General features: G+C 61.3%; 2 protein-coding genes across 3 annotated transcripts; one reads left to right on the forward strand and one right to left on the reverse strand.

Annotated features, from left to right (window-relative positions):
• Nucleotides 1-7,949: 7,949 nt before the first annotated feature.
• CDK2AP1 (cyclin dependent kinase 2 associated protein 1) lies at nucleotides 7,950-13,640 on the forward strand. 2 transcript variants are annotated; one of them, XM_055147403.1, is made up of 4 exons: nucleotides 7,950-8,213; nucleotides 11,500-11,597; nucleotides 12,246-12,372; nucleotides 13,030-13,640. In XM_055147403.1, the coding sequence occupies exons 1-4, from the start codon at nucleotides 8,117-8,119 to the stop codon at nucleotides 13,095-13,097; spliced, it is 390 nt and encodes a 129-aa protein (XP_055003378.1). In that variant the 5' UTR covers nucleotides 7,950-8,116; the 3' UTR covers nucleotides 13,098-13,640. The 2 variants fall into 2 exon arrangements, with proteins under 2 accessions (XP_055003378.1, XP_055003379.1); XM_055147404.1 differs by lacking the exon at nucleotides 7,950-8,213 and adding an exon at nucleotides 8,763-8,959.
• A 46-nt stretch (nucleotides 13,641-13,686) lies between these two features.
• Nucleotides 13,687-21,852, reverse strand: MTRFR (mitochondrial translation release factor in rescue). The gene is made up of 3 exons (XM_004611147.2): nucleotides 21,750-21,852; nucleotides 15,782-16,070; nucleotides 13,687-14,822 (listed from the first exon to the last, which is right to left on the reverse strand). The coding sequence occupies exons 2-3, from the start codon at nucleotides 16,040-16,042 to the stop codon at nucleotides 14,604-14,606; spliced, it is 480 nt and encodes a 159-aa protein (XP_004611204.2). The 5' UTR covers nucleotides 16,043-16,070; nucleotides 21,750-21,852; the 3' UTR covers nucleotides 13,687-14,603.
• Between the last annotated feature and the right edge of the window lie 673 nt (nucleotides 21,853-22,525).

A 22,525-nucleotide genomic window follows, 5' to 3' on the forward strand; every position in this document is an offset into this window, starting at 1 on the left:
AAACAAGTGGGAAGGTTTTTTTTCTTTAATCAAAATAACTGAGTTTGAAGGAAACTCAGGGTTTTGTGTTTTTTTTTTTTTTTTCTTTTTGGGTCACACCTGGCGATGCACAGGAGTTACTCCTGGTTCTGCACTTAGGAATTACTCCTGGCGGTGCTCAGGGGACCATATGGGATGCTGGGATTTGAACCCAGGGTGGCCACATGCAAGGCAAACAAACGCCCTACCCTCCTACCCACTGTGCTATCACTCCAGTCAGGGTTTTGTTTTTTTTAATGGAAATGAATGACCTTTATCAGGTATTCCCAGGAAGAGGAAATGCGAATCCCATCTTGTCCTGAGCCCACATGGATTCTCTGCCAGTTCCCATCTCCTTCCAGCCTCACTGTGGACATGGCAGGTGCCGTCAGCAGCTCTGTCTGTGCCCCGCGGCTCCACACACAGCTCGGTCCCGCACGGTGACCTTAGGCAGGGTTTAATGGCTCCAAGGTGAGATACAACAATTTTCACACTTTCTTCTAAGGAAACATTTTGGATCATTTTCAGTCATTTATAACAAGCAATACAAAATAGATTATTAGCATCTGCCTTTGAGGCAGACTTGGTGATGCTGGGAAAATTGGAAATAACGGTGGTGGGATTGGTGTTGAGATACTGAATGTAATTATTGTGAGCAACTTTATAAAAATAAAATTTCAAAGAAAACCACATAGCACCGTGTAAGCCCCTGCGGTACAACCAGCTCTGGTAGAGATACCCTCATCGGAGGAAGAGGGCTGCAACCTGAGCCGTGTGTTTCTGGGGACTGGAGCCCAGGAACAAGGGGGGCATCGCCTCATAGGTGTGGAGAGCCCCCGGGGGTGGTGCCTGCTCAGCCTCATTTCCATCCGAGTGAATATTTATCAGCTCGTCATTTGGGAGCATGATGTGAAGCCATCTGGGGAGGGCTCTGAGGAGAGGCTCAAAGACATGTGCAAATGCTTATTTTTAGTCCAGTTCTCAGCAAGTTGGCTTCGTCCTCTGAATGCTGCCCACTCCGGGCGTCAAGTGCGTTCCTGGGTTCAGCTTCCTGATTCAGCTGCTTCCTGCAAACCGGGCCCCAAGGTAAGGCAGCTTCTGTGTAGCTTGCTCTAAGAAAGGACCCCGGGCTTTGCTTGTGCTTGCTTGCTTGTCAAATGAGAACACACCTTAGCAGTTCCTCTTCTGAGTCAAGGCCCTTTTTCTGAGGTCCTCTCCTTGCCAGTTTCTTCAGGATCTTTGGTCGGCCACAACCATTGATGCTCAGGGCTCATTCTTGGTGGTGCTGTGGGGACCATCTGTGGTGCCAGGACTCAACCCAGATCGGCCGCATGCAAGGCAAGCAAGCATCTTCCCTCTACTATCTTGTCCTTGGAGGGCAAAGTGAATGCTCTAATATCTTTACCCTTGGTTACAAGATTCACTCGTAGTCTGTGTTTATGCAAGTATTCTTTGGAAGTACTGATAGGAAATTGGGTGGGCTACATCTTCCAGTGTCTTGGTTTCTGTCCATAGAGAATCAGGCTGAAGAGACCAAGTCTGGGGGCTGGAGAGAGTACAGCAGGTTGGGTGCTGGCCTTGCACATGGCTGACCTGGATTTGATCCCGGCACCCCATTTGTTCCTCAGAGCCCAGCCAGGAGTAAGCCCTGAATGCTAGCAGGTGCGGCCCTTGGTTATTAAAGAATCATGAGACAGTACAGCGGGGAAGGCGCTTGCCTTGCTTGTGGCTTTCCCAATACCCAGAACCTCTTATGATCCACTGAGCACTGCCAAGAATAATCTCCGAGCACTGTTGGGTGTGACCTCAAAGCAAAATCGAATCAAAAACCATTAACTTGGTTTTGGGTCACACCCGGCGATGCACAGGGGTTACTCCTGGCTCTGCACTCAGGAGTCACCCCTGGCGGTGCTCAGGGGACCATATGGGATGCTGGGAATTGAACCCGGGTCGGCCGCGTGCAAGGCAAACGCCCTACCCGCTGTGCTATTGCTCCAGCCCCTTAACTTGGGAGTGGGGTGCTTGAGGGAGTTGAGAACTCTTGGTGTTCTCAACTGTGATTCTTTTAAGGACCCTTTGAACCTTGGTGAAGGGAAGGAGCTACTCGGGTAATGATGGATTCTGACACGATCATGCAGCAGCCATAGTCCCCCAACAGACTCAAACCTCTCAGGCCAGAGGGAGAGCATGGGAGGGGAGGGGAGCCTGCAGCTAGTCCTAGCGCAGGCCAGAGCATGGTAGTGAGGGGTGCGGCCCAAACCCTCAACACCATAAAAATGAACTTGTGCTTTAGAACAGAGGAGCTGGTCTTCAGGGCAAATGAGGCTACTGCCTGATTCTTAATGACGCTGCCAGTTCAAAATTGTTTTGCAATCCTAAAAGGTTTCAGTGAATTTTGTTTCTTTGGGGGGGACCACACCTGGCCGTGCTCAGGACTTTCCTCCTGGCTCTGATCATTCCTGGCAGGACTTGGGGGGGGGGGGGGCGGACCACATGGTGCCGGGGATCAAACCTGGGTCAGCCTGTGTCAAAGCAAGCGCCCTGCCCTCTCCAGCCCCCACAGTGTAATTGTTCGGTTTGGGGACCACTGTGGCCTCAGGAGCTACTCCAGCACAGCATAGGGACCCCATCAAGCTGTGCCCGGGGTCTCAGGGTCATGGGGGCCATGCCCGCAATCCAGCGTGCAAAGCCTGTGCTCCAGCTCGCTGAGCGGCTTCCCTGGCCCACAGCCTTCAATTATTTTTGACATGAAAATTCCGTGGGATTCAGATTTTCGTGCATCGTTACATTGGAGCGAAGCCCCGGCCTTTCTTTTCCATATCATCTAAGGCTGCTTTCACACTCCCTGGTGGGGTTCTGTCACCAGAGACTGCAGAACCTGAATATTTACTTTTATTGGCCACAGGAAAATCTTGCTGATACCTGGTTAGAAACAGGATGAAATCAATCCATCTTGAGCCTCCCCTTACCTGCAGGAGCTCCGTGCTCAAGCCCATGGGTGCCTGACACGACAGCGTCCCCCCTGCAGCCATATACTCATGCAAAGAAGCACAGCCGCCAACAGAACCGTCCACAGCGTGCATCAATAGGATGTGGACACGATCCCTTCCCCTCAAAACTTACCGGCAACCTTGGTGTAAGGTTGATCATGAGCAGTGAGAGGGCACTTCAGTGAAGCTCAGAACCCTGCCCCATGCAGCCTGGCCCCCGCACCGGAGTCACTACCTGTCGAGGCTAATCCTGGGCTTCCTCGCTCCTGGCTGGGGTCTGGCCACCAACTTAACCGGTTTCGTAGGTCTGTGACCTGCAGGCTCTTTAGTCTTACACTAGTTTTGTTCTGTCAGAGGGAAGTGCGCAGGAAGATGTACAGCGGTTTTAGGGTGCTTGCATGGCATGTCGCCAGCCCGGGTTTGATCCCCTCTGGATACCCCATAGGTCCCCCAACCCAGGTGGAGTGACCCCCGAGTGTAGAGTCAGGCATCCGAGCATCACTGGGGTGACCCCAAATCAAAGTGTGTAAGGGAAGCCATAGCAGGGACTGGCATGTGGGGAGTTCGGGCCGGGGTGCCAGCCATGCGTGGTCCCTCAAGCATGGCCACATGGGTCCCTTCCCTAATAATTCATTTCTAATCATTTTCATGTGTGAGGCCCCAAGTTTGATCCCCAGCACCACAAACCACAAAATTCCTGAGCTTAACTGCACTCTTGTTTTTCAGGTTGTACTTAAAGATCCGCCGTGGTAGGGCACGTGACAGGTTGTGTGTCAGGACCTGAGGCTGAACCCTGTAAGGCACGTGACGGGTTGTGTGTCAGGACCTGAGGCTGAACCCTGTAGGGCATGTGACGGGTTCTCTGTGAGGCCTTGAGCTGAACCGTCCAGCACTAGGAGGAAGGCATGGCGGTTGTTTTCAGAGAGCACAGCGGGTAATGTGCTCACCTGCACGCAGCAGAACCGGGTACGGTCCCCACACCCCGTATTTCCCCCCGCCAAAAGCATGCCGGGAGCAAACCCTGAGCACTGCTGAGTGTGACCCCAAAACAAAAGACAGGTTATCCATGGGGCTGAGGTGATGGGTCCGGGGCTGAAGAGCAGCTCCCCACGCCGGAACCTCGTGACCCCTCGCACCCCCTGCTCACCCAAGTGCTCTTGGAAGCATCTCTAGAGCACTGAGCTTGGGAGCCCCAAGTACTGCTGGAAGCACCTGGAGCGTAAACTTTTTGGTTAAAAAAAAAGATGGTTTGCCAACGTCAGAACAGCATAAGGATCCGGCGACGAGACCAGCTGGATTAGGTCCGGCCCTCCCCTGTGACGAGCCTCAGAAGGGGAAGGAGAGACGGGACAGAGAAGGCCGTGGGCAGGCCCCGCCCAGGAGAGCAGAGGGGAGCCGGGAGGCCTGGCACGCCTGGTGGCCGCCTAGGGCTGAGCGGGTGGCGGCCGGAGGCTGGGCTGGCGGGGGTCTGTCACGGCAGCCTGGTATGTGAGCCCGAAGAGGAAGAGAAGCCGTGTCCGCCCCCGCAGAGGTCGCACTGAGGCCGGGAGGGACTGGCTGTTGCTGCATGCAGGGCCCGGGTGGGAGCGGGACGCCAGAGCCCAGCTAGTGGGGCGCTGGGCATGGGGGAACTCGAGTCTGCCCCCTGGAGTGAAGGGCAAGTTGGTGTCCGGAAGTCTCACTCGGGGATGAAGAAGTTCCGAGGTGACACCCAGGCTGGCCTGCAGCACAGCCGGCCCTGGCGGGAGCAAAGGGCAGACAGCAGCTCCAGGGGCAGGATCTGTTCTGTAAAACACCGGACGGCCGCCACCAAGGCGTCTGCCTGCGCTTAGCGTCAGTGTGCAGCGTTGGCTGCGGGGAAACGTAAAAACACGGGATTTCAGTTGATGCAAAAAGTCTCTGGCCAACTCCAGGACTCATAAACCCACCCAACGGGGCAGGAGACAGAGCAGTGGGTAGGGTGCTTGCCTGGCACGTGTCTGATCCCGGCTCCATCCGAGCCACTGCATGGTCCCTGAGCATCCCTGGGCACCGCTGTGGGAGACCCGAGCACCGCCAGGTGCAGCCCTAGCTGGTGGCCCAGGTACCCTCAGCACCACAGGCCTGAGATATACCAGGAGGAACCCGCAGGCTTTCTGGGCACTGCTACCCCCAACACATGCACATACACACACACACACACACACACACACACACACACACACACACACACACACACACACACACACACACACACCACATATCCCAGAGTAGCATTTCGTTTCCTCCTTGGACACCACAGTGATGCTCAGAAACTCCTATTGGTGGATGGAACCTGCCCTCTGGCGTCTAGACCATGTCCACTAGCCTCTGAGCTGGCTCTCTGGCCCTGAGTGTCCCATTTTGTTTGTTTTCGGCTTTTTGGGTCATACCCAGGGCAAAGCTTAGGGGTTGCTCCCGTCTCTGCACTCAGGAATCACTCCTGGCGATGTCCGCTTGGAACCATATGGGTTGCCGGGGATTGAACCCAGGTTAGCCGCATGCACGACAAGCGCCCTCCCTGATGTACTATTGCTCTGGTCCCTGAGTTGCATCATTTTAATAAAAAAAATCTGTAAAAAGCCTGAAGCTTTTTTTTTTTTTTGGTGGAAAGTATTTGGGTCACACCTGGCTGTGTTTCTGGCTGACTCCTGGCTCTGCACTCAGGGGTCACTCTTGGCGGGCTCAGGAGACCACATAGGATGTGGGATTGAACCGGGATCTTCTGTGTGCAAGCACCTTACCCACTGTACTATCTTTACAGCTGCCGCTAATATTATATTTTGTGGCTAAAAATATATATCCCCCGTAGGTCAAGAGTAAAGCAAGGAGTTTGCTCTCAACCTCTCAACATTGCCCTGGAAGTTCAAGTCCAGGTAGGCAGGAAGGAGGAAGGACAGGATTTTCTATCTAGAAAGCCCCAAAGAATCCCTAATCCCAGAGGGGCCAGGGAACTAGTGCACCGGTCAGACACTTGCCTTTCCTGCAGCCTGCCCTGCACCGCCAGGAGTGACCCCTGAGCACAAAGCCAGGAGCAGTCACCACGTACCACTGGGTGTGGCTGAAAAGACAGAACAAATAAAGCACACAGCCACACGCGACCCAGTGAGTTCGGGAAAGTTACACAGGATAAGACAAACTGGGGATGGAGCAAGAATCGGGTCCTGTGTCTTTCTTGCATGTGGCCAACTTGGCGCCGTCCGGGCCCTGTGTATGGTCCCCCTGTGCCCCCCAGGAGCAATCCCTGGGCATAGATCCAGGAGTGTGCCCCGAACACAGCCGGGTGGGCCCAGGAAACAAACACAATATTTTATGATTCCTTCTGGGGCTAAAGATAGGACGAGGCATTCTCCTGGCACAGGGCTGACCCAGGTTCAGTCCCGTCTGGGCCTCAGGTGATCCTTGAGTGCAGAGCCACAAGCAAACGCTGAGCACTGCCAGGTGTGGCCCCAAAACAACAGACAGAGATGTTCAGGGGCCAGAGAGATTGTAAAGTGAGTTGGGTGCTCGCTTTGCACGTAGCTGACCCAGGTTTGACCCTTGACCCCCCAACCCTGCCAGAAGTGGTCCCTGAAAGCAGAGCTGGGAGTAAGCGCAAAGTACCATGGGGTACGAACCCTCCCCCGCTAACAAAGCTGCTGTCTGAGCCTCCAGTTCTGCACTGCGAGAGCCTGTGCACAGCCATGAGCTTTGTGACCAGTCAGAATTAAGAGGCAAAATACACAATGGGTTTGGAAGACTAAGAACCTGAACTGTCTTCAGTGTGTGTGGGAGGGGACCCGGCCTGACGCATGCTAAGTACAAAGCCAACTCTGTGCCTCAGAGCTGTGTATCCGCCTTCATTTATTTTCTTTATTTAAAATTTAATTTTATTTTTGGTTTTTGGGCCACACCCAGTGGTGCTCTGGGGTTCCTCCTGGCTCTGTGCTCAGGAATCACTCCTGGCAGTGCTGGGGGACCATATGGGATGCCAGGGATCAAACCGGTCAGCCACATGCAAGGCAAGCACCTTCCCGGCTGTTCTGTTGCCCCCGGCCCTTCCTGCTTTCATTTTCTTGAGATTCATTACTGTTTGAAAGAATGGGGTTTGGACATATTGTATCAAATGAAATACTAAGTTCACCTGGGCCAGAGAGATAAAGTGGGTAGGTGAGCCTTGGAGCTCCATATGGTCCCCTGAGCACAGAGACAGGATAAAGCCTGAGCACTGTCAGGTGTAGTCCAATGCCCCTCCCCCCATAAATATCAAGTCACCATATTTGTTTCACTAATTAAAAATTTTCAAATTGACAGTGTCCAGAGAGCCAGTCCAGGGGCTAAGGTGCAGTGACCAACCCTGGTTGCATCCCCCGCAGCTCAGATGGCCCCCACCTGAGCCTTGCTAGGAGGGATCCCCCACTGGAAGGAATCCTGGGTGTCACCCAATGCTTTTTTTTTTTTTGCGGGGGGGTGCGGGGGAGAATGGGCCACACCCAGTGATGCTCAGAACTTACTCCTGGCTCTGTGCTCAGGGATCAATCCTGGCGGGCTTGGGAGACCATATGGGGTGCCGGGGATTGAACCCAGGCTGGCTGTGTGCAAGGCAAATGCCCCCACGCTCTCTCTCTCTCTCTCTCTCTCTCTCTCTCTCTCTCTATATATATATATATATACATATATATATGGATATATCCATGTATCTGTACACACATAGTAGCTTTGGATATACATATAGTTTGGAGATATATACGTATCTCCAACGCTGCTATGTGATTGCCGTATGCTTTGGGGACAGCGGCACTCCGGTTCACGAGAGGCCAGGCGGAACAGAACGCCATATATTTATCCATGAAATAAAATCTCGGAGTTTTATTTAAGAAAAAAAAAAAAAAAACAACGCACGGAAACTGCAGAAGCCGGGCGGTGGTGAGCGGGGGCGGGGGCGGCTGCCCCTTCCCGGGCCGGCCAGACGCCGCCGCCGCGCGGGTGCCTGGCGAGCCTGTGCCGCGCGCCGGGAGGGTGGGGACCTGGTGTGTCCCGGAGCCCGCGGTCGCCCGCCCGCCTCGTCGCCGCGGGAGCTGGGGAGCGGCTGAGGTGGGCTCGGCCGCGGGATGGCAAGTCCGGGCGACCCGGAACTTCGCCAAGTTTCCGCTCGAGCCCCCGAAAGGCAGCGTCGAGCCGAGGCGCCCCGCAGCGCTGCGCCCCCGGGTGGGTGCGGGTGCCGGGCCGGGGCCTGCTGGGCGCGGGGCGGGGGGGCTGAGCGGGGGTGCGGGGCGCTGGTCGGGCGCGGGGTGTGGGGTCTGGTCGGGGGTGCGGGGCGCTGGCTCCGGGGTGCAGGGCGCAAGGGTCTGGTCCCGGGGCGCGAGGTTGGGGTCTGGGCGCGGGGCGCGGGGGTCTAGTCTCGGGGTGCGGGCGCAAGGTCTGGTCCTGGGGCGCTGGGCTGGGGGGTCTGGTCCCGGAGCGCGGGGTTGGGGGTCTGGTCCCGGGGCGCGGGGTTGGGGGTCTGGTCCCGGGGCGCGGGGTTGGGGGGTCTGGTCCCGGGGTGCGGGGTTGGGGGTCTGGCCCCGGGGCGCGGGGTTGGGGGTCTGGTCCCGGGGCGCGGGGTTGGGGGGCTGGTCCCGGGGCGCGGGGTTGGGGGGCTGGTCCCGGGCCCGGCCCGCGCCGCCGCCTCCATTTTCTCCAGGTAATTTTCCACCGTGCGCCCCGCAGCCCGGGCCGCCCCCGCCCCGCCCCGCCCCGGACCCCCAAAAACTTTGCCAAGTTGCGCGCGGCGCGCGGCGGGCGGAGCCGCCCTGACGCCGGGCCGCCCCCTCCGGCCCGAAGTTGGCGGCGCGCGGGGCCCGGGGGTCGGCGGCGGCCGGAGGGCGCGCACGGCCATATTGCGGCGGCCCCGCGCCCCGCCATGGCCTACAAGCCCCACTCGGCCGCGCACATGCCCGGCGCCCTCAGCGCGGGTGAGTCACGGCCGGGAGCGGCCCGGCGCCCCAGTTCTCCGGCGGGGCGCGGGCCGGGAGGGGGCCCGGCGCCCGAGGTCCCCGGGGTGCGGGCGGGGGGGTTCCCGGCGCCCGAGGTCCCCGGGCGCGGGCCGGGTGGGGGTCCCCGGCGCCCGAGTTCTCCGAGGCGCGGACCGGGTGGGGGTCCCGGGCGCCCGAGTTCTCCGGGGCGCGCGGCGCGGACCGGTGGGGGGGTCCCCGGCGCTCGAGTTCTCCGGGGCGCGCGGCGCGGGCCGGGTGGGGGGCGGCGCGCACGGGCCCCAGCCGTGGGGGCGGGGAGCGGCGGACCGGGGGGCGCTGGGGGGTCCCCGGCCGGGCCCCGCACTCCGGGGCCGCGGGGTCTCGGCGCAGAGCGCCGGTCACGGGGTGCCCAGGACCGGACCCGCGGGGTCCCCCGCGCGGGCGTGCTCGGCGCCGGGGACGTGAGGGCGGCGGCGGGGGGGGGGTCAGCGCCCCCGGCCCCGGGACCCTCGCTCTGGGCCTAGCGGCGCCCGCCCCGCGCGCCCGGGGTGCAGCGGGGGTCCCAGAAACTCTGCCAGAAGTTGGCGGGCGGCTCGGGGTCGCGCCGGGGACCCCGAGGGACGGGGCGGGACCGCGGTCCGGGGTGGCCGGCTTTGTCCCCGCGCGCCCGGCGCACACGCGCAGCGGGAGGCCGCGCCCCGAGCCACGCTGGCAGCGGGACCCGCCGCGCCCCCGGCCGCGGGACCCCGGAAGCCGAGCGCGCGCCGGGGCGAACTTCCCGGGGCCGGGGCAGCTCGGGGGTGGCGGGCACCGGCCCTCCCCGGCGGCAGGGCGGGGGCGACCCCCGCACCGGACCCCGGGGACCGGGGCCGGGTCGCAGGCGGGGACCCGCTCGGGGCCGCCGGCGCCGGGTCGCGCCTCTCTGCCGCCTGCCTGCGCCCACGCCCGGCCCGGGGCGCCACCCCCGGACCCCGGCCCGCGCGCCCCCTGCCATCGGCATCCAAGATGGACTCTCGCGCCGCCGCCCGGCCCCCCGCCAGCCGCGCGCCCTCGCCCCCTCCGCGGCTCGAGTTAGACAAAGCCCCCGCGCTCGCCGGAGACGCCCCCCCGGCGCCCCAAGTGGCGGGAAGGCCGCCAGCGCCCGGCCCGGCGCCTTTGTCTGCCGTGGGGGCGGGGAGCTCGCCCGGCCCGGCCCGGCCCCTGCACCTGTCCCGGGCGGGTCCCCTCCAGCCCCGCGCCCGCCTCCCCTGCCGCTCGCTCCCGGCCCCCCCGCGTCCCCAGGAGGCAGGCGTAGAAATAGGGTCTCCCCTGCCCGCGGCCTCACGCCCCAGAACCAGCCGGCGCACAGTGACCGCAAGCGCGGTCAGTGGCTCCTGCCAGCTCCGGCCAGGAGGCGCAGAGGGAAAGGCCTGCTCGGGTCAGACACGGAGCTGCCGGCCCCCGCGGACCCTGCCCCGGTGTTGGGAGGTGACAGTCACACGTTTGCTCTCAGCCACACTCGCTCAGCTCATTTACACTCACAGACGTACACACACTCACACACACTCCACACACACGTTTACGCACATTTATACTCAGCTCACATATACTCACATTTGTATACACACATGCTCAACACATACACTTACATATACACGCACACTCACACATTTATGTACTTTTATACTCATGCACGCAACTCACAGACTCACATACACACTCGAACACGTGCGAGCTGGGGGGCCTGTGCCCCTCCCCCTCCGTATCCCCTTCGAGCCTTGCCTCAGACACCGCCCGAGGTGGTGTTGGGATCCCTGCGGGTCTGGCCTAGAGCCTGAGTGCCCACCCCGAAGGTCTGGGGTGAGGTGGAGGCCTGCGGGACGCGTGTCTTGTGCGCGACCCTCCAGCTCCCGGTGCCCCTCCCAGCTCTGCGGGGGCAGGTGCCTCTGGGGGCTTGAGGCTGACCCTGACCTGGCCAGATGCAGGTGGGGGCAGCAGGGGCCGGGGAGGGGGAGACCCAGCACAGCCAGGCCCCTGCCACGGGACCGAGCCTCTCCCTCAGGGCTGCCAGGGTCTCAGGCTCCTCCTGGGCCCCCTTCCTGCCCGCACCCTGGAGGCTGGGCCCGCCTGGCACCAGTGCCTGTGGGGGGGAGGGGGAGTGACTCGCCGCCCATGGCCGCTTGGACGGACCCACTGGCCTCCGCTGGGCCGGCCCCAGGTCTCCCGGCCCCTGACCAGGCCTGGGTCTGCCCCTCTCCTGGGGGAGCGTGGGAGGGGCTCAGATGGGGTGTCTCTGAGGACCCCCCCAGCCGGGTGGGCCCCACCTTCTGGCTCTGTCTGCAGCCTCTGCGCCTGCCAAGAGGGCATGTCCCCCCAGGCCCTGCTGTCCTCGGCCAGGGCCCCCTGGGCGCAGTGTGGCTCGTGGCCCTGGACCGGCCGGCCAGGGGGCCTGTGTTAGATCAGCACTGGCCACGGATGGGGGCCGCCCCAGGGTGCAGAGCAGCGTCCAGCCCAGCCCGGGCCGGGGCGGGTGCCGCATCTGATGGTCTCCTTCATCCCAGCCGGCAGCGTCCACGCGCCCTCCACCAGCATGGCTTCGTCCTCCCAGTACCGGCAGCTGCTCAGCGACTACGGGCCGCCCTCCCTGGGCTACACGCAGGTACTGGGCAAGGGGGCGGGCGGGGGGGCAGGCGCCCAGCACTGCCCCGGTTCTCGGGGGCCGCACCCCGGGTGTGTCCCCACTGTGTTCTGGGCCCCTGGGGTGCTGCTGGTAGGGGGGTTCCCGGGACTCGTCCCCTCCCTTTGGCTGCGGCCGCAGACAGAGGTCCCAGGGTCCCCAGAATGTGGTCACATTCCGAGGTCACCCTGGTGGCAGTTGCTGGGTGGGGTGGCGGCTGTCCCGGAGCCGCAGGATGGCGAGACACACAGTCTGGAGGCAGCGCCAGGCCCTGGCCCTGCGGCGGCTGCGGGAGGACCGCAGGGAGCACCTCCAGGCCCAGGGGAGGAAGGAGCAGGCCAGGCGGCAGAGGCGGCAGAGGAGGGGGGAGCAGGCGAGGGCGAGGAGGAGGAGGGGCGGGAGGAGGGAGGAGCAGCAGGGGAAAGAGGGACACTTGCCGGGACCTCTGCGGTCTGGCCTCCCTCAGTGCGGCCTTCGGTGACTTCCGCAGCCCTGCCAGCCCCGGGTCTGGACCCTCAGGCCCCGGTCTCCTCAGTGGGCGCCACCCAGACCTCCTGGCCTTGCTGCGGCCACAAGGGGGTCCTGGATTTGGGGCTCAACCCCCGTGAACGCTTTTCCTTCGGGTTCCAGGGGAGTGGCAGCAGCCAGGTGCCGCAGAGCAAGTACGCGGAGCTGCTGGCCATCATCGAGGAGCTGGGCAAGGAGATCCGGCCCACGTACGCGGGCAGCAAGAGCGCTATGGAGCGGCTGAAGCGAGGTGGGCCGCACCCTGCGCCCTGGGGGCGTGCTTGCCTTCAGAGGGAGCGGGAGCACGGGGAAGGGGCTTCTGTTTCAGTAGGTGCCCCCTGGGCGCAGGCGAGCAGCCCGGGCCCGGCTCCTGGCGTGACGCTGTCCCAGATGAGTGCGGGGGCAGCCCAGGGTCTCGCTGCTGTCAGGCAGCTGCTGGCCAGCCCAGCAGGCCCCCGAATGCCGGGGGTCAGGGCAGCGTGGGGGTTGAGACCCCGGGAAGCTGGTGAGGGCGGCCAGGCCCAGCCCTGAGCCGAGTGAACTCTGGGGCTGAGGGGGATCGTGTGTCCTGTGACAGCATGGCCGTCCCACTGACCGCTGTGGCCACGTGGAGAGAGGCTGCCAGGCAGGTCTGAGGGACAGGTCAGGCGTGTGCTGCCTCAGGCCACATCGATGCCCCCCATGACCCCCTCCCTGAGGTCATTCTTAAGGCCACTAGCTGATCTCTTTCTTCCCAGTGGGAACAAAAAAAAAAAAAAAGAAAAACGGTTACAACCAACACAGAAGGGCTTAGGGGTAGGGCCGGGCCGGCTCCTCCTCCAGCTCAGGGGGGGTGTGGGCAGCCCAGAGCCGGGGTGCCCGGGCCGGGAGGGTGTTTCTGGGCCCTGAGCCTCTGCTCTGCTCGCAGGCATCATCCACGCGCGAGGCCTGGTTCGAGAGTGTCTGGCCGAAACCGAGCGCAACGCCAGGTCCTAGCACCGACTGCCAGGAGTCCGGAAACGCGGAATTCTTGTTTTCAAAATGTAACTGTTTCTCTTCCTGCGGTTCCTTGGCTGGGACCCGGGAAGGCGTCCTTCCCAGTTGATTAGAATTTGCGTTTCTGAATAGCTAGCAACACTCTGGGTTTGTTTTTGTTTTTCCTTTAAGCATCGATTCAAACAAAAGGTGCCGGAAACCTTGGCCTTGGCTGTGGCCTCGGCGGCCGCAGACCTGAGCGTGCCCCCAGTCCCCCTGCCAGCGTAGACCCCACTCTCGGGAACTTTCCTGCTTAAGCATCTGCATGACTGTTAGTGCTTCGAGGTCAGGTTCTTACATGCACAGGTTATAAATACAGAAGGAAGAGCGACCGCCAGGCTCCAAGGGCCCGAAGGCTTTCCGACCAAGACTAGGATTTCAGTTTTGCCTCCTGTACGCTGCTCCAAACATCTGGAAGAAAATGACTTAAAAACATTTGCATCTTTGTATGTATTTATTACTTGATGTAATAAAGCTTATTTTCATTAACAATTTGTATTAACATGTGGGTTCCTTAGTTTTTTGAGTTTTTTTTTTTTTTTTTTTTTGCTTTTTGGGTCACACCCGGCGATGCTCAGGAATTACTCCTGGTGGTGCTTGGGGGACCGAACCCGGGTTGGCTGCATGCAAGGCAAATGCCCTACCCGCTGTGCTATTGCTCCAGCCCCGGGTTCCTTAGATGTTTAAGCGGAATTTTGGCAACAGCTCCCTGGGACTGGGGCTGCAGCTGATGGTGGAGGCACCTGCCTGGCCCGGCCTTAGTCCTGGCACCGGAAGTAACACAAATGAAAAATGAGCAGCAGTCTCAGAGAGAGCCGGGGCCGCTGCCCCAGGCCCCTCGCTCTGGTCCTGCTCTCCTCTGGTGCTCAGGGGCACATGCTATCTGCCCACCCTCCCAGATGGGCTGCAGGCCCCCAACTGAGATGGGGGCCTGGCGTCGGTCCCGAGGCTAGCTTGTCCTGCGACAGGCACTTTTTTTTTTTTTTGCTTTTTGGGTCCTACCCGGCGATGCTCAGGGGTTACTCCTGGCTCTGCACTCAGGAATCACTCCTGGTGGTGCTCAGGGGACCCTATGGGATGCTGGGAATCGAACTCGGGTCGGCCGCGTGCAAGGTAAACACTCTACCCGCTGTGCTATAGCTCCAGCCCCGAGACAGGCACTTCTGATGGGGCCTGGAGCAGCAGGGACCCTCCTACACCTCCTCGGGTGCCCCGCCCCTCCCCCTCAGCCTCTGTACTTGGCACTTGGTAGCCTTTGTCTGGGTCGGAAGGATTTCTGAGGGGCGTCAGTGACTTTAAATGGTGGCCAAGAGCCAGAGTGTCCAGCAGGTAAGGGGCTGACTCGTGTTAGCCCCCCGCCCCCCAGAGTGATTCCTGAGCGCAGACCCAGGCATAACCTGAACATCACCGGGTGTGACCCGCAAACCCCCCTCCTTCCTTGCCAGCCCTTGCGGCGTCGCCAGTCTCTCACTGGACACTCTGACTCGATTCCCGGAGCTCTTTGAGTCGTTTCTTCTTTTCTAAGCTTTCCTTCGCTCTCTTTTTCCTCTCCTGTTTCTTCCGCTCTGCCTCCCGTCTCTCTTGGTGGACAGGGCTGCGCTCGCCGTTGTAGAAAACATCCACCTTCTCCTGTAGGATCTTGCGAGCCAGCCTCCGGTTCTGATCCACGGAGCGCGTCTGATGGCACTGCAAGGGAAGGCCAGAGGGCGTGAGGGGCCGGATGGGGGGTCGGGGCGGATCAGGGCCAGGCGGACACGTGCTGGCTCCCCACAGGGGTACGAGGCAGCTCTTTGTGTGTGAGGGAGGGACTTGGAACAGTAACTCCGATAACGTGAAGTTCCAAAATGATTTTCAAAGTAGCAGCCCAGCCTCTAGCGTGTAGACAGGGAACCCTTTGCACAGAGTTCTGGCTGGAGGAGGAAAATGGCATTATTGTAACCCCGGGGTTATCAGGAGCAGGGCCTTGCCCAGCGACTTGGCAGAAGACAGCCGTGAAGTGAGAGGGAAGGCTAAAACCAACTTTGGAGAAAGTTCTATGAAATGATGATTTATAACTTCATTTTTTTTGTACCAAAGTTGGTACAAAACCAACTTTGAAGAAAGTTCTATGAAACGACGATTTATAACTTTCTTCATTTTATTTTTTTGCTTTTTAGGCCACACCTGGCAATGCTCAGGGGTTACTCCTGGCTCTGCACTCAGGAATTACTCCTGGCAGTGCTCGGGGGACCATATGGGATGCTGGGAATTGAACCCGGGTTGGCCGTGTGCAAGGCAAATGCCCTCCCCGCTGTGCTATCACTCCAGCCCCACTTTCTTCAATTTGTTTTTGGGTCACACCCGGCAGGCTTATTACTCTTGGCTCTGTGCCCAGGGGTCACTCCTGGTGGGTTTGGGGGACCCAACCCAGGTTGGCCATGTGCAAGGCCAGTGCCCTCCCGGCTGTACCACCCCCGCCTCCCCGCGTGTTCCTTAAGCACTCACAGGCTTCTGCCCAGTGGCAGAAAGGGTCATCTCGCGTCCAGTCCAGCCCTGCTGCTGCTGCCCCGTGGTGAGGCTGTGAGCAGGGGCCAGCGGGCCCCCTGGGGCTCAGGACACCGCACGGGGTGGGGGGCACCGACCTGGCCGGGCAGCGAGTCCCCTACCTTGACCACGATGCCCGAGGGCACGTGCTTCAGCACCACGCAGTTGCTGGTCTTGTTGGTGGCCTGGCCCCCGGGCCCGTGTCCCTTCACAAACTGCTCCTCCAGGTCGCTCTCGGCCAGGTCCAGCAGGGCGGGGCCGTCCTTCTTGCCCGCCTTTGGGATCTGCGAAACTGCGGGCCTGCCCCACAGCCACGGTCCCCACGGCCCCATCCACATTCTGGCCAGCGGCGAGGGCGTGCGCAGCAGAGCCCACGGGTACATGGCGAGGGCCTTGCGGGCAGGACCTGGGCTGGACAGGAAACAGCGTCTCAGGCGGCGCTGGGAAACCCGCCGAGGCCAAGGTGCAGCCGCACTGCACCACCTGCTCCAGGTGCCCGGCTCCAGCCGACCAAGGGAACTGCAGAGCCCCCCACTGCCCAGAGGTGCAGGGAGAGGAGGTTGGTTTGGAGAGTAAAGAATGGGGTGCGGGGGGGGGGCTGGAGCAACAGCACAGCAGGTAGGGTGTTTGCCTTGTACTCGGCCGGCCTGGGTTTGATTTCAGTATCGCACATGGTTCCCCGAGCACTGCCAGGAGTGAATCCTGAGTGCAGAGCCAGGAGTGACCCCTGAGCATCGCAGGGTGTGACCCAAAAAGCCAAAAGCAAAAAAAAAAATCCAAAAAGAATGGGGCTGGGATTGGGTAAAGATACGGAGCTGCCCCTCAAGGATGGGGACCAGAGTCGAGCCCAGTGAGGTCGCTCGGAACCGCTGAGACCCGAGCGTGGACAGTCTATTCCTACAGGCTGACGCGGGGAGTGTCACTATCAGTCACTGGCGTGATTGTTCTCAATGTCTCCAGCGTCATGGATTTGAATGGGAACATCTGTCCCCACACAGGCGCTGCCAGTAACAGGATCCAACTGGCGCTGGCGCCAGGCCGGCCGGCGGGTGGGTTTCACGGAGGTGCCCGGTGCCCTGCAGTGGAGGGAGGGTTGGGCAAGGCCGGGCCCTCTCCCTGGAGCCGGGGCGCCCGGAGAGCCAGTTGGGGTCTCAGCCTGGACTCAGCTGAGGCCCGACAGACGAACAGGATCGTGTCCTGTCGTGGTGAGAATGGGCAGAGCAGCTGTCCACTTAGGTGGCTGGGCAAGAGCAAGTGGCAGGGGGCTGGAGCGATAGCACGGCGGGGAGGGCGTTTACCTTGCACGCGGCCGACCCGGGTTCGATTCCCAGTATCCCATAGGGTCCCCTGAGCACCGCCAGGAGTGATTCCTGAGTGCATGAGCCAGGAGTGACCCCTGAGCATCGCCAGCTGTGACCCATACAGCATGGGGCACCCCCTGGGCTGGGAAGGGTCTGTGCTGCCCTTGGCCGCTGTTCACGCCAGAGCTGCCCACCTAGCTCCGGGCTGTGGGTTGGATCCCGAGGAGGGAGGGCGTGCTTGCCTTTTGTCCCCCCGCCCCCTCACCTCTCACCTGCGGTCAGTGGACACCGCGGAGCTGCCCTATGTGCCCGGGCGGGCCCACATGGACCCAGGCTGGGGCTTCCTCCAGCGCTGATGGCCGTCGCCTAACTCCCCTCCCCTCTTGGCCACGATGAATGGGGGTGTGGGCGCCCACGGCTGCGGTGCTGCGGGGGCCACGCCTTTGTGCTCACAGCCCCCAGAGTCGGAGGCAGGCTGCACATGTGACCCCCGGCACTCGGACTCAGGACCACGCGGGCGGGGGCGGCACAGCCTCCTACTGCTCGGGCCCTTCAGTGCAGCGTGTCTCAGTGGCTGGACAAACAGGCCTTCGAGGCCTTCCCTGGGAAATGAGTCAAGTGACAGACACTTCCCAAACCTCCCACGGGTGCTTCCGAGCAGAGGGTGACATCAGGGCTGGCCCGCCCGTGTCAGGTGACGCGTGGGCTGGTGAGTGGCCTCGACCCCGCAGGGCAATGCAGGTCCTGCAAAAACTGTCTTGTGAAAGATTTTTAGAAGCAGCCGCCTGAGGAAAAGACCGAGCAGGGCTGTTTTCTTTCTTTCTTTCTTTCTTTGTAATTATTTTCTTGGCTTTCTGGGTCACACTGGCAATGCTCAGGGATTCCTCTTGGCTCTGCACTCAGAAATTACAGTCCTGGCGGTGCTTGGGGGATGCCGGGGATCGAACCCAGGTGAGCCACGTGCAAGGCAAACGCCCTCCATGCTATACTATCTCTGGCCCCAGGGCTGTTTTTTTTCCGAAAATTTTGTTTTTGGGCCACACCCAGCGATGCTCAGGGGTTGTTCTAGGCTCTGCACACACCCCCCACACCAGGTGCTGGGGGGAACATATGGGGACTGAGCCCAGGTAGGCTACAGGCAAGGCAAGCACCCTACCCGCTATGCTACCACTCTCGCTCCGGAAATCCCTTGCAACAAAGAATCGTCTCCCCAGACATCGGGTGAATGTGTCTGTCCGCTGTCCAGAACGTCCCTCTCCTCCCGTCTGCTTTCAGGCTGCAGAAGAGAATTCCTTTGTGTGTCCACGGCGGCCCTGGCTTGGATTCATCACGGAACCCGGCCTGGCCCTCTGGGGCTGCCCTTCCGCTAGCTGGACAATGAGCCCAGGGCTGCCCACCTGGCACGCAGTGCAGCCACAAAGGCAGGCGCGGCGCTGAGATGTCGAGTCCCAGACGGGCGGAGTCGTGTTCTCAGGGCTCTGCAGCCCGCCGCCTGCCCTAGTTCCGAGTGACACACACTCTGGCCGGTCTCCCGCCCAGCTGAGGTCCAGCAGGGTCCCCGGTGCGGCGACCGGCTCTTTGTTCCCGCCCATCAGGCAGTTCTGAGGATTCAGCATCTCCTGGGGCGCTGGCCCTAAGCCAGTGACTGCTGAAAATGACAAACACGCCCCTGGCTCCCCGTCCCCAAAGCCCAGACAGGAGCACGGATTGGATTTCAGGTTTTGTGATGCCCACAGAGCGACCCAGAGTCTTTGGGGAACAATCAGCGCTGCTGAAATTGGAGCACGTCAGGCTTTAGAGAGAAGCAGGAAGCGGCAGGAGTCGCCCCCCCAGCTCCCCGCACCTCGGGCGCTTCCAAGGGGCCGAGCGAGCAGAAATAAAGGCCTTGGGCACGCGCACCCGCGCAGCGCCTTTGGGGGGTGTCTCCCCCGTGCCAGGACCCCTGCCACGGCGCGGCCAACAGGCCACAGCTGGGCCACTCTGGGGCTCCTGGAGGGTCACTGCACTTGACCAGCCAAGCACCCCAGTTGCCACACTGTGGGCAGGAGGCTGGCCCCCCACAGCCCCCCCTCTGGGGAGCAGCTGCCTTCCAGGGCACCTCTAAGACGAAAAAAGGGACCGGAGTCTATTTTCATCTCTGGACTCAACTTCTGGACCTCAACTGCCTAAAATCCGTAATTTGTTTTGCCTCAAAAGGCAGGGTCCTAGGTTCTCAAACTAAACAAAGGAACAGATGTGCAGCTGGAGTGAGGTGGGGAGCGGTCGGCCCCCCCCCACTTCGCCCCTGCGGGGCCTGGCGGGGGCGGGGGGGGGCTCACTCTGCATTTCTCTTTGGAGGCCCACAGCCTGTGATGCTCAGGGCCCAGTGATGGCAGGGATCGAGTCTGGGGCTCCCGGCCACGGCTGCGAGGCGGCGGGAAACCATTTCAACAATGAAATGAATATTGATCTTGCTCACGGGGGGAGGGGTGATCACATGGGATTGCAAAACTGGGCCATCTGAAACAAGAGAAGACCCTCAGATCTGTTCTAATGCACTGATGTTCTAGAAGAGTCCTGACAACACCGGACTTTAGCATGGCCCCGGGCGTCACAGTGCACTAGGGGCTGAGAAGATGGCTCTCTGGGCACAGGCTTTGCACGCAGGAGGCCTGGCGTCCGGGCTGGCACTGCATGCCCCCTGCACACTCCAGGAGTGGAGAATGATTTTCTGAGAAATACATAATACTAGGGCGGAGCGACAGCGTGGCAGGTAGAGTGATTGCCTTGCACTCGGCCGACCTGGGTTACATTCCTCCGTCCCTCTCGGAGAGCCCGGCAAGCTACGAGAGTATCCCGCCCGCACGGCAGAGCCCGGCAAGCTACCGGTGGTGTATTCGATATGCCTAAAACAGTAACAAGTCTCACAATGGAGACCTTACTGGTGCCCGCTCAAGCAAATCGATGAACAACGGGATAACAGTGCTCCAGTGCTACGTAATACTAACCTGGGTTTCAAAGAGCACTGGTGCTCCCAGCAAAATGGGCGTTAAAACCAAGCGACCATCCTCCCACTTTCGAATCTCACCTCTTCTACTCAAACAGTCCAGCTACCTGCCATCCCAGTGCTGGAACATTCCGAGATGGAGCGGCTGTGATTTGGCTCGGGCTGGAACTGGTGGCAGTGCCCACCCCCCATCCCATGGTGTCAGCTCACCAAAGCAACCTATGACCAATGACCAACGGAACGGTGACCTGACAACCCAATCAGACTGATGATTTCACACACTTTTGTTTAGGACTGAAAGGGCCACGGCCTCTAGGAGAGTGACCTGCAGATTATTTACCTGGTATGTCTAACGCGAGAAGTACTTGAAAACCAGAAATTCCCAATGGCTGTTTGGTGAGGTCATAATAGTCTATGAAATCATGTGCCAAGGAGATAATTATGATGCCAAGAGATAACCCGGCTCCCAGCAATTTCATAAGGAAGATAAAAGCACCTTCGTGAAATCATGTCCTGCTTTAGACGCGGAAATCTTTCGGAACCATCTACTGTAGCTCTGGAACACCAGATGGGCTGGAGTAGAAAGAGTATTTAAGCGGCCCCGTTGTGGGCTGGCGAGAAGGTCCAAGGGACTGAGCACAGGCAGTGCCTGACACGGAGTAGCCCAGAGCACTGCTGGGTTTGCCCCCAGACAGTCCCCCTCATTTCCTTTCGTGTTTAACAGGAATTCAGATTTAAAAGGAGTTCGCCAATTTGTTTTTGCTTTGATGCAGTGAACTGGCTCCAGAGATGATCAATGTTCAGATGCAAACATTAACGAGAAGGGCTGGAGAGATACTGGAGCAGGAAAGGTGCCCACCTTGCACCCAGCTGACCCGGGCCTGGGTCTCTCCCCACCCACCACCTGGGCCCGCCAGAGTGATCCCTGAGCACAGAGCCAGGAACAAGCCCTGACTGCCCAGTATGCCCTGGAAATGAAAACATGCAACAGTGAGAGTGCTGGAGAGGTAGCACAGTGCTCGCCTGACATGTGGCCAACTCGGGTTTGATCCCCAGCACCCCATTTGCCCTTCCCAGTGCCTGGCAACGAGTAAGCCCTGAGCACTGCTGGGTATGCAAGGCCCCCCAAAGCAAACCACCACCACCACCAAATCTCAGCAAGACACAGTGACACTTTAGCTAACAGACCATGAGCTTTAGTGTTACTAGCACAGAAGAACCAGCCACTGTCCACTCACATCTGAAGCCGTGGTGACAGGAATCAGGGACCCGCGGAGAACCACACCCTCAAATGGGGCCTGAAGGGCCAAGGAGGTGGCTCAGTGGGCAGAGCACAGGCTGTGCATGTCGCCAGCCTGGGTTTGCGGTCCAGGGTCAACCCGGGGGGCACAGAGCCACAGAGCCCCACGTGGCCCCGACCCTCGTGCCCTGCAGGAGGAAATGCAGAGCTCTCGTTCTATTCAGGCCGTGCCCTGACACACTCACGTCCCCGACACCAGTGGCCCGCGGAACCACGGCCTCGGAGGGCAGGGCTGGGCCTTAAGGGCGGCTGCGTCGGGCGCGGGGACAGCCGGACTCGCGCACCAGGTGGCCCCTGGGTGCTCCGAGGAGGCTCAGCCGAGACGAGGCCGCTGAGTGAGCAGAGGCACCTGCTCACCGGGAAACGGGGGCCGCGCGGCCAGGGCCCGCGGCCGGGGGCAGCGCCTGCTGCACGACCAGCAACCTCGGGGCCTCCGGGCAAGGGCTGGGGCGACCCGGGGTCTCCTGGACCCCACTCCGTGTCCGGCCCGGGCGAGCTCTTACCTGGCCTGGGGACCTACTTCCCGCCCCCGAGCTCCTGCGGGAACCCCAGTGGGGCTCGGCGCACCAATCGCGCCGCGGCCTCTGCGCACGCGCCGTTCCCCGCTCGGCGGCGTCCGCCCTCCCCAGCTTCGGCCTCACTCTTGCGAACTGCGCATGCGAGAGACTGGGGCGCGGCTCCGGCGGGCCAATCCACCGAGACGGCTCGACAGCGGCCCCGCCTCCCGCGACCCGCGGCCGCCGGACCGGAAGTCGGGGGTGGGTGGGCCCTAGTGTCGACGCCCCGCCCCGCCCGCTCCGAGCAGCCAATCGGCGGCGGACGCGGGGCGCGCGCACGCTCCCTCGAGTTTAACGGTCGCGAGGGGCGCTCGCCCGACCCCGACCCCGGCGGTGGCGGCGGCCGCCAGGTAAAGCGCCGCTGGGGAGGTTCCGGGGCGCTATTTGCCGGGGGGAGCCGCGGGGGGGCCCCCGAGAACGCCGTCCGCGCCGTCTCCTGGGCGGGGGCGCCGGCGGCCTCGCCCCCCGGCCCGGTGTTGTGGGGGCGCCGCGGTCGCCGGGCCCCTTTTCTAGACTCTGCCCTTGAGTGACACCTGCGTGGCCCAATCGCAGCGCGCCTCTGCCCGGCGGGGGTCCTGCAGGTGCGCGGGTTTGGGTTCTGACTCCACCGAGTCTTGCTTGGGGCGTCTAGGTGGGGACGGGGGAAGCGGGCGGCGGGTCTGTGCGGCGAGGCCGACTGGGCGGGCGCTCCCGGGGGCCTGTCAGTGGCCCCCTGCCCCAGC

The sequence above is a fragment of the Sorex araneus genome, chromosome 9 (genome assembly GCF_027595985.1).
Source record: "Sorex araneus isolate mSorAra2 chromosome 9, mSorAra2.pri, whole genome shotgun sequence".
Classification (NCBI taxonomy): Eukaryota; Metazoa; Chordata; class Mammalia; order Eulipotyphla; family Soricidae; genus Sorex; species Sorex araneus.